The 11,318-nt window shown below is 50.2% G+C and overlaps 1 protein-coding gene across 4 annotated transcripts in view; it reads left to right on the forward strand.

Annotated features, from left to right (window-relative positions):
* CDK5RAP2 (CDK5 regulatory subunit associated protein 2) overlaps positions 1–11,318 on the forward strand; it is a 167,532-nt gene that overhangs the window by 12,015 nt on the left and 144,199 nt on the right. For all 4 annotated transcript variants that reach the window (XM_029919480.1, XM_029919482.1, XM_029919484.1 and 1 more), the window contains exon 3: positions 1,674–1,741. In XM_029919480.1, the coding sequence (XP_029775340.1) occupies positions 1,674–1,741 (68 nt within the window). The remainder of the gene's footprint in view (positions 1–1,673; positions 1,742–11,318) is intronic.

Genomic DNA, 11,318 nt, shown 5'->3' on the forward strand with positions numbered 1-11,318 from the left:
ACCTCTGAGCCTCTTTTGTGCTTGTTGGTTTCTGAACGCCATGCCTGCCTCTGGGCCATTGCCTGTGAAGTGTCTTCTTCCTTTTGCCTTCGCCTGCCTGCTGCCAGCTCGAAGACTCAGCTCAGGGCGCACCTGCTTCTTGGGCTCTCCCCACGTTCGCTTTGGTGTTCTGTCCTCTCGGAGCATCCATAGTTCACTTACTGCATTCATTCCTGTTGGTTGGTGACTTTAAAAACCTCCAGAATCAGACCATGACTTCCCTGCCTAGCATCCTACTGCCTGTGCTGAGGCCTGGACCATTCCAGGACTGGCCCGTCCCCTTGTCTCCCTCTAAGCGCCTTTCAGTCTGGTCCCAGGGAGGCAGCCAGAGGGAACCCCAGTCCAGCCATGTTACTCTCTCTGGGGGCTCCCCGTCCCGAGAAGGGCCTGCAAAACCAGACCCAGCCTGCCCCCCAGTGCCCCGCTTACCTCCTCTTCTGGTCCCTGCAGAAGGGTTCTCACATCCCCTGGGCACCCCCCCACCTCAGGCCTCTCCCTCTGCCCTTCTCTTCAGGTCTGCCGGAGGGCACCTTCTCGGCAAGACCGGCCTGACTTAGTTAACACCTTACTTAAAATGGCAGTCCTCACTCACCCTGGACATTTCCAGTTTCTTGCCACTGAACTTTTCTCCGTAGCATTTATCCCTTTTAACATACTATGGAATTGCCCTGTTATTTTGTTATTTTGTTCGTTATCTACCTTCTCTCTCGAGACTGTCCGCTCCATGTGTTTTGCTTCCTGATGTAGCCACATCTAGAGTGGTGCCTAGCAGAGAGGAGGCCCTCCATGCATATTTGTTGGAAGGATGAATTCATTCATTTACTCAGTGCACATTTCACCCAACACAGCAGCACGGTACCAGTTTGTCTACATCTCTGTCTTGCCCACTAGATCGAGGGCCTTCGGGCACGGATCAGTGTCTCTCTCACCATTGTTTCCCCAGCACTGGCATGGCGATTGGCCATGTGGGTGGGTGCGCAGCGGACGTCTGTTGGAACAGAGGCGCTGTGAAAAGCTTTGGGCGGTGGCAAAGTCTGTAGTCACCCTGAAGCAAAGACGGGCAGTTTTCAGCCTGTTGTCTGCTTCTGAACATAAACTTTCACTGAGCACAGCGTCCTTACTCATGAATTGTCTGTGGCTGTAGTTGTGGGCGACAGAAGAGTTGACCAGTCATGACAGGTTTTAGACTTTGTTTATGGCCTACAGAGCCTGAAATATTTATTGTCTGGCGTTTGAAGAAAGACTTTGCCAACCCCGGGCAGTTAGACATGCTCTAATTGCTGACACGGGAACGTGGAATCCCGCTCAGCAAAACCACTCTGTGATGATCACTAAGGAAGTCCTTCCAGGACAGTTCGGATTGGCCACACGCCCAGTGTGTTTTGTGGGTTCGTCCTCCGACAGGTTACGCTGGGGCTCCCTGAAGCAATTTTTAAATATTTGAAATAGAATGGTTTAGAGCTTTCCCTGGACTCGGGGCAGTAAATCACAGCACAGAAAGTGCCAGCAGCAGAATGTGCCGTGGACACGGTTCATGTTTTTGTTTCTCCTTTTCTAGGCTCTATTCCCTAATAGGGATGCCAGGCGATTTGCATACCATGCCGTTTTCCTGTGTCTGTTTTACCTTTTTACAGTGCTCCCAAGCGTGTCCGAAGAAACAGTGTCTCCCACCAGAGCACGGAACATGAAGGACTTTGAAAATGTAAGTGGAGATACCAGATCATCATCCCTAACAAATCACGCCTGCTGCTGCTGTCCAGGCAGGCCCGGGCGGGAGCTGTATTTCTCGCGAGGTGTCTAAGCTGGATCATGCCAGAGTTGTGGGCATCGCGGGGGCACTCTCCGTATGGTTCTTCCTACCTGTGCAGCCAGCCGGGCCAGATGCGGGTCTGACAGGATCAGCAGTTTCCAGCTTTGGGGAGCGTGATGTATTTCTGGCGTCTTCAACGTCGGGAGATTCCCATGCTGCCCAGCGGGGAGGACCTAATCTTTGCCCAGGGCTTCCCCATAATATAAGGCGTGTTATTGATGGTCCGCATTTAATCTTTGCTATAACTCTTCGAGGCATTTTATATTGCCCCCATTTTACAGATAAATCGTAAGCCTAGGAGAGACTCGTTTACAGTCATGTAGTACTTGAGTGGCAGAGCTGGGATTCGAATCTAGGTTTTTAAGGATTCCAAAACCATCAATCTTGCCACTGCTTTGGGCCCCCTCCTTGCGTTTCCATTTCATAGGCTTTGTCTTTGTTGCCGTTGAACAGAACGCGAGCAGCCTGCACCCCGGGCCGTGTGCAGAGTGTCTGAGGCCGGCTTCCGTGGTGATGGATTTGGCTTCCGTGCTCAGCGTCTCCCCGCACTGTCTTCCATTTGTTAACAGAGGGCGCTTGTTGTCAAGGAACAGGAAAATAAGGTTATTTTCCCAATTCCAATTCTCCTTAACAAGTTACCTGTTCAGCGCTCTCATTTATCATGGGAAGAATTAGACCCTTCTTCATTTGCAGCCAAATGAAATCCAGACTATGCAAGACACAGGAGATATTTATCAGGGAAAAGACGGAGGACGGAGAGAAGGACGCTCCACAGTTCCCTCTCTCTCTCTCTCTCTCTCCAGTTGTCTTTACCGAACAGAGCGGTGCTGTCTCTGGCTTTAATTTAGAATACTCATTACCGCTAATAGTTATCTGCAAACCACCAGTGACCAATTGAAGAAATGACTTGTCAGATCTCTAATGGAAACAAGTAATTTCTGAGCTTTGAGTTGTTCTCATTTCAACTGTACAACTCGATCTATGCTGTGGGGTCTGGGGCCTCAATCAAATGAGATTTGATTATTCCACATCGTGTATAATTAAAACGTGCTCTGCTATTAAATGGCTGTTTCTGTTTTATCCTCCGAGTAAGAATAGCCACTGTTTATTGAGGACTTGCTCTGAGCTGGGCGCTTTAAAGACTCAGCTCCTCATTGCGTTGCTTTAATATGAAAGCATATCCGCAAGACACAGAGTTATTTAATTTTTGAAGGGCATGGCTTTGAATCTTATTCCTAGATGGAAAAGTTTAACAGAATCTTAGGATTTTCCTCTCCCATGTTACTGTCTGCCTTTTGAACGGAGAGGAATCTCAGACTTGAATGCAGCCCTGGGGGAAACTGAGATGTAGGGATGTGACAGGACCGACCGAGGCCTCTGGACCCAGGCTGCCTGCTGCACCGCTGGGGAGTGGCCCTGGGCGGGTCACTCAGTCTGTCTTTAGTCTGTCTTTCGAATGGGCGTGTTGAGTTTCTGTGTCTTCGGGCTGCTGGGAGCGTACGTGCAGCACCTCTGGGCCCAACGCAGAGCGCTCTTTCTCCTCGTCACCGTTATTTTCACTGTTAGTTTTTCTCCCTAGCCGTGTGACTCCAGCTTCCCTTCTCCTGACGGGCTCTGGAGACCCAACCACTGTTGTCGTTGAAGGCGAGAGGGAGTCTTCGATGCCTGTATGTTTCAGGATTTATGTTTTTTCTTTATGACTGTGGTCCTCTGGCTGCTGTTGGGTTTTTATGGCATTAATATTTTTTATTGTAGCATTTTCAAGAGCAAATTCTGCTGTTGAGATTGAAATGACCACAGTGTTCTCAGCATCTCCCTTCCAAGTCTTTATGAGTCACTGAAATGTTTCATTTGGCCCGAGCTACTGAGTGCATGATCTCTGTGTGGAGGTGGACTGAACTTTGTGTGGGGTGCTTACAGGAAACGCTGGCAGTGTCAAATGCTAATGTTAAAGTCAACGTGCATGTGAAGGAGGGGCTGGAAGACTTTTAAAATTCATAGTTCCTCTTGGCTCAGATGCTGGGTAACCGAATATCAGGGTACGTCAGCTCCGTGTAGCAAGACGTCAGCCTTCTTGTGGTTTGCCCAGAGTCCTTCCGTTCATCGATAAATACTTCCAAATAGATGCTCTGTGCCAGGCTGTGGCCCGAGGCCTCGGGGTCTGCGGTGGGTCCAGACCCAGTAGGTTTCCTTGTCATGAGACTCACAGGCTGGTTGGGGACATGGATGGGGAAAAAGTGCAGTGACAGAGGGAAGTACGGAGCATCCCAGGCACAGGGACTCAACCGGGCGAGAGCAGCGAGAGGTGTGCTGAGTACAAGTTCAGGGGATCGTAAGTTCCCTTTGGCTGGAAGGAGGCTGTGTCAGGGGTCCTGAGAGAAGTGAGGCCCCTGAAGAAGGCAGTGGTCGGGGTCTCGTAGATTACACTGCTTTGGTTAACCTTTGCCTTGAAGATGAGGGGTGGCCCATGGGGGATGCTCATCTGGGAGGGAAAAGACCAGAGCTGTGCTCTCAAAAGCCCCCTGGGCTGGAGGCCTGGCGACGGGCTGTCACTGAAAGGTGGCTCCGCTGGGTGGTGCTGGAGCTGCGGGGATGTGGTCGGGAGAGGTCAAGACTCAGGTCCGGGGGAGGTCATCCCGTCCCTTAGTGTGACACGCGGGCGCTCCGAAGCCCAGAGAAGGCGCCGGCTTTTCCAGGCTGGGAACCAGGCCTTCCACACAGACGGTCTTTCATGCCGTCCTCTGCTGTCCCCTATATGTGAAAGCCACTTGATCCGTTGTCTACACCCGCATCAGCTGAGGCGATAATCGCCTGTAGGGCAGGCCTTGGCGGGAGGCGCTGGCCAGTCCGCCTGTCTTACTGGCCCTTTCTAGGTGACAGCGTAGTGGGGGTTGCTGGACCCGACCCCAGGAGGCCTGGCAGAGGCAGCGTTGTGTACAGGACTGTGCTGTGTAGTGTGACCTGTTCTGGAGACTAAGGCAATCAATTTCTTGCCCTTTCTCTCTCTCTCTCTCCTCAACATTTTTTGGGTGAGAGGAGGAGCCCCAGGATCTGGATCAGTATATCCGGTCCAGGTAGCTGTCTGTGTATGGAACACTTTCATTCTGGCTTTTTCTGTGACCTTCCGGACAGAGCAGGGCATGGATGGCATTCTTTAATGACTCGTAGTTCATAAACACTTGTATTAAAAGGGAGGGCTTGAAATTTAACGTACGCGATCTGTTAGTGTGGGACATTCCAGGTCCCTTCGAATGTTTTCCTCTTATAAAGCTTTGTGAGCCTCCTCGTGCCTGTGGCATTCTACGGTTACATGATTGTGTCCTTAGGGTAAAGTCTGCCCCAGGGTGCTGGCGTTCATGCACCCAGGCCTAATCCCTTTGTGTGAACTCCCGGGTCTCAGCCGAGGCAGGTGGCTAGTGTTCCGTGTGTGGTGTGGCCGGGAGGCGCGAGTCTCCCGTCTGGTTCTGTGGCCTCCCTGTGGTGAGTTACTTCTTCCCGGAGAAGAGGTCCCCTCCTCCTCCACCCCCGTCTGGTGTGCTGCCCCGAAGCCTCGCAAACACCTTGCTAGACGGATACGACGCGGACTTAAGAACCACCAGAATGGGGTTTAGGTCTGGCTCTGCATTCACTGACCTGTGGCCTTGGTTAGGTCGCCTCCACAAGCCCATCTGTAAAGCGGGGCCAGTAGTGTCTTTGATTCAGACGGGTCCTAGGGTTCTATGAATTACGGTTTGGGAAGCACTTCACAGGATGTAAAAGCTGTCACATCCGCGCACTAATCTGAAGACCGTTTACTACAGCCAGCTCCCTGAGCCCCGGCGGTATCCAGCTTCTCCCCATCCGTCTGTGGTGTTTCTTTGAGCGTGGAATGAAATCCCTCACTTCTGGCCATGGGCCATGCGGCCCTGCCCTCTGCAGCGGGGTGCTCCGTGTTGCCGAGGTCAGCACTGCCTCCTTCCCTCACAGCGTGTGCTATGGTCACACAGCCCCCTGCCACTAACCTGCAGGGCCTTCTCGGGGCTCCTCCCCCTGCCTGGAATCCCTTTTTACCTCTCCTTGATTGGCAGGACCTTCGACCTTGTGTCTCAGCTTTAAACGTGACCTTGTTAGAGAGGCCGTCCCTAACTCCTTCCCCAACTCGCTGGAGACCCCGTTGTTCTGTCTGAGAGCAGGCACTCAGCACAAGCCTTTTCCACCACTGATCTTAAGACCATCTGTACTTAGGTATTTTATTTGTGGACGTGCTTAACTTGCGTCTTCTCTACTCTATCCCTAGTACTCAGCGCCGAACAGGATGCTGGGCACTTGATAAGTGTTTGTTGAGTAAGTGAATAGATGAGCTTGTAGAAACTTGATCTGTAAATTTTGGTTACCTTGTCTGTAAAATGGGAAAATGATTTTTATCACCTATGGTTGTAATAAGGATTGAATCACGAGTGCCAGGACAGCGCCTGGTGCACCAGGTCTTCAGTAAATGGGGCCGGCTGCTGGTGTTCAGAAGGTGGTCGTGGAGGTGCAGTGGGGCTGGGGCGGGGGATGGAGCTTGTAATGGGGTGGGGGCGCACAGCTCGACTTACAGGAGAGCAGCAGTAACACAGGCAGGCCGAGGCAGGAATGGAGAAGAGGGGTGCGTTTAGAACAAGGCAGGAGACCGGGAACTGTGTGGGATGCAGGTCCGTGGAAGGGGTTGGGGACTTTCTGTAGCCAGCAGAGTGCATGTTGCAGCCACTCTGTGGTCCTGGCTGTGCTCAGGGTGGGGCCTGCCAGCTCCAAGGGCCTTTGGACTCAAGTCTGGCTTAGGCTGCTGGAACGTCTGGTTGTTCTTCCTTGGCCTCCTGCATACCATCGAAGGCGGTGTGTTCTCATACTTTTGCCCGTCCTGACCGTGCCCTCGAAAAACCTGGCCAGGTGGCAGGCTGGGCAGTGTGAAAGCCATTTGGAGAGATTTTTATAGTCATAGAAATAGTCTTACTCTTGAGCCTAGTAATCTAGGGGGAAATTCATCCTAGGCAAACAACCCACTGTGCCTGAAGCTGTTTGTTGCCACGTGGTGTACAGTTGGGAAAAACTTCTCCTTGTCTTGCAACAAGTTCCCGCGGAAGGTGTTTCAAGAAGAGGCAGCGAAGCTTGGAGAGAACAAGCGGCTTGCTTCTGAGCGTGGTGTGCTGGGAAGCTAGAAGGCGGCTTCGATGGAGCACACAGCCTGTCTGCTGTCCACGGGGCTCCCCGAGACCATAAACGCGCAGCAGAGAAATGGCTAAATCACCGACTGTGCCTGAGCTCAGTGGGATCTAGTGCTGTCGTACGCTTGACACTTACGTGGGTTCTGCAGCAGTGTGAAAAATGCGTAAGATCTAATGCTGGGCTGCGAGGAAAATAAAAGGAGTTGGTTTCATAGTGTAGTTATATTCCAAGTGCTGCTTGGATCTCTTTTCTGAATGCAGTTACTGATGCAGCGTTGTTTGTTAATAAACAAATGTTTGCCTCGTGACTGTTTTTCTGATTTGAGGACATGAGGGAGAGTATTGGAATGAGAAACCGATTCCAAAGTGTCCTTGTTTCACGCGCCTCGCTGAGCTGTTGCTGGCAGAATGACCTCACGGGCAGTGTTGTTGGCCAGAGATGAACTCGGGGTGTCGTGAGGTTTCTGGGCTTTCCAAGAGCATAAAAAAAAATTGACAGTGGCCCAAAAGACCTGGCTCTCGAGGGTTTGAGTGAGAAACGGCTGTCCTCTGTTTCCTGCTTGCCAGGGGCCGTCGCTCATGTTGTTGTCACGACACCCCTGCGAGGTGACTGATTTCCATCCTTATTTTATAGATGAGCCAGCAGTGGCTCAGAGATGTTAAATAACTTTTCCAAGGTCACATGGCTCACACGTGGTGGCATTGGGAGTTCAGTCTGATTCTGTTGACCCCATGGCCCCCTTGCACTTAGCCCTTGCTGCCTCGGGTCCGAAGATGCCTTGGGGTGAGCCTCCGCTTTGGGGGCCCAGGCTCTTGCAAGCTGCCGAAACCAATCACCAGAGTTAGGGGACTCGCTGAGATTTCAGCTGGGCCTGGTTGGAGTTGCCCTGATTCTTTCTTACGTTGGTGGATTGTGTTTGTCTTGCCTTCCCGGTGGGGCTCTGGGCCAGGCAAGGCTTCGGCTGCGGGAGGCAGGCGGGGTGACAGCAGCTCCTTCAGAATCTGTCCTGCTGCTGCGCTGGGGCCCGTCCCCAGCCTCAGAAGGCAGCACCCCATAACCACGCCAGGACGTTTCCCGTCTCAGATGCCTGCTGTCCCCGAGCAGCCCCTGGGCTCTGGGGGGGCTGGGATGTGGCGAGGCGCAGCTCACGAGTTAGTTTACGTGTCAGCGCTAAGTTTCCGAGTCTTGTGTGGTGGGTTTTATCTTGGGGGTAGTGATTCCTGCTGTATGGTAAGCTGTTTTCACTTTTTCCAGCTCAAAGTTTTTTTTTTGTTTGTTTTCCTTCTCAAACTTGATTCTCTTAAAGGGAAAGTACAAATGAGAAGAAATGAGCGTACCTCACGTTCTTGTGCTACACGGTACCAAGCACTCCAGCTACTTGCTTTTAGTCCTCTAAGCGGTCTCTGAGATAGGTATTCCTTTAATCTGTCGAAAGGAATCCCGGTGCACAGAAGGATGAACTTGACGAAGGTCATACCGCTAGTCAGGTGGTGGGGACTGCGTTCAAGCACTCGCTTGTGCTCGCGTTAACAGACGTTGACCGAGCAGCCACTGTGTTCCAGACACTGTGCTCAAGCCTCACACGAAACAGCCATGAACGGATAATCTCTCTGTCCTCATGTGGATTATATTCATATAACCGGCATGATAATAAATGTGTAAATAAAGGAGTACGGGTTGTGAAACATTCTAGCAAGAAAATGAAGAGTTCTGTGTTCGGGAGTAACTTGGTGGCGGCCACAGCGGTGGGGGCCACCTGAGATTGGGTAGACCGGGGAGCCAGGAAGGGCCCCTCAGACGGGGTCATTTGAGGTGCGAGGGGAGGGGGGAGACGGAGGCACCGGGCACGAGCTGCGGGAAGCACTGTGTGGGTGCACAGCGGCTTGGCTCATTTGAGGACCAGAAAGGAGGCTGGTGGGGCTGGAACACCGTGACAGGATGATAATAGGATGAGGCTGGAGGGAGGGTGGGGACCAGACCATACAACTCTCTGCGCCCATGGCAGGGAGTTTAATTCTAAGAGCGATGGACAAAAAACAGTGGAGTGATGTGAACCAGATCTGAGTCTGAAGATCTGATCTGATCTGATCTGAATCTTTGCATCACATTGACTTCAAGAAATTTTTTTTTTAAGTTTTTAATGCTTATTTATTTTTGAGAGAGAGAGAGAGACAGAGCATGAGCAGGGGAGAGGCAGAGAGAGATAGGGAGACACAGAATGTGAAGCAGGCTCCAGGTTCTGTGTTGTCAGCATAGAGCCTGACGTGGGGTTTGAACTCACAAACCGTGAGATCATGACATGAGCTGAAGTCAGTTGCTTAACCGACTGAGCCGCCCAGGGGCCCCAAGAAAACTCTGAAATGTGTCCAGTTAGCAGGGCAGCCAGTGGGTATTTAGTAACTGTCGCTATGATTCGGACTAGAGCGTACAAGACGCAAGAAGGCGTGGTCCCCCATCGGTGTGGTTACAGAAGACAGGCTACAGCTGGTGTAATGCAGGGTGATAATTGTTATCATTAAGAGAGCAGAGGGTGTATGGAAGCATCTAGAAGGGTCCCCAGTCCAGCCCGATGGGGGCGGCCAGAGGAAACTGTAGAAGGGAGTGGTACTAGGCGGAGAACTAGGCTGGCCTTATTGGGGAAAAGATGGTGCTTGTACCGCGTTGTATTCCCCCCGCCTGTCTGGAGTTGCAGTGACCTTCTGAAGGCTTATTTACCTTCTTCTTTTTTAAAAACTTCTCTGCCTATAAGTAGGACAAATATTCTTTCAAGTGTTGCTGAGAATTTTAGCAGCGTATACAATGCGGGTATTCTAAGCACCCTCTATAAATATTTCATCGGCAGTTGAGTAATAGAATAAGGTTTCTCTTTATAGGAAGCATCTGGTGGGGTAGGCTTTTTTGTTTGAATGAATGTTTTATGTGCTGTTTCCTTAAACCATTTAAAGGGAGGCTTTAATGACCTTACTGATCGTTTCTTGTGCTGTCCTTGTTAGCCGCAGAGTTGGAAACGGAAGTGTTAACAAGACGGCCAAGGACAGTTCGATGTAGAGTGTGCTTATCGTTTTCTTTTATCCAACTATAAAAATATGTTGGTTAAAAAGTATTATATATTCTTTCCAATTGTTTTTTTAAATGCTGAAAAAAAACCCCGGTGGGGATGTATTATCATCCAATAGGACTGTGTTATCAGTGCTGTTTTACTGTGTTTCATTTTAGTTATTTAAAAAAAATGTTTAATTTGAGAGCGAGAAAGAGAGAGCAGGGGAGGGGAGAGACAGAGGGAGAGAGAGAGAGAATCCCCGGTCGGCTCTGCGCTGACAGCTCGGCTGGATCCCAGGAACCCTGAGATCATGACCGGGGCTGAGATCAAGAGCTGGCTGCCCGACCGACTGAACCACCCAGGCACCCCCACTGTAGCGATTTTAAAAACACCCTTATTGAGATATAAGTTACATGAAAAAATTCACCAATTTTAATGTTGGATCAGTTTTGACAGATGTATACTGCCTTGTTGTCTGTCATAATCAAGGTATTAAATGGGTTTTTTTTTGCGCATATGCATGTACATAGTTCTATGCTCACGTACCCATCACCACAGTTAGAATACAGAACAAACATTCCATAATGCCAGAAAATTCCCATGTGTTGTCTCTTTGTGGTCAAACCCTTTCTTCATCCCAAACCTCTGGCCACTAACGCTCTGGTCTTAGTCCCTATAATTTTGCTTTTTCCAGATGTCTTATAAATGTCATCATACAATAATGGAATCTTTTGAAGCTGATTTCTTTCCCTTACCATGTTGTTGTGTGTATCACAGTTACTGATTATTAGCGTGTCATACGATGTACATTTCATTTATTCACCCATCGAAGAACATTTGGGTTCTTTCCAAGTTTTGGTGGTTGTCATTAAAGCTGTTGTAAACATTTGTGCGCAGGTTTTTTGGGTGACCATAGGTTTTGATTTTCCTAGGGTAAATCCCTAGGATGGGAATTGCTGAGTCATATGGGAAGTGTAGTGTTGGTGTGTGTGTCTGTGTGCGCGCGCAACTGCCAAACGGTTTCGCAGAGTGGTTGTGGCATTTTTCGTTCCCATCAGCAGAGCACGAGGATTCCATTTGCTCCACATCCACAGCAGCATTTCGGGTGTTATCAACTCAAAAACAATGTTTTAGCCATTCTAATCGGTACTAAAACTCCCTGTAGCTTTAATTTCCATTTTCCTAATGGCTGAAGATGTTGAAAATCTTTTCTTGTGATTATTTGTCATCTGTATGTCTTCTCCT

This window comes from Suricata suricatta, chromosome 13, assembly GCF_006229205.1.
Source record: "Suricata suricatta isolate VVHF042 chromosome 13, meerkat_22Aug2017_6uvM2_HiC, whole genome shotgun sequence".
Taxonomy (NCBI): Eukaryota; Metazoa; Chordata; class Mammalia; order Carnivora; family Herpestidae; genus Suricata; species Suricata suricatta.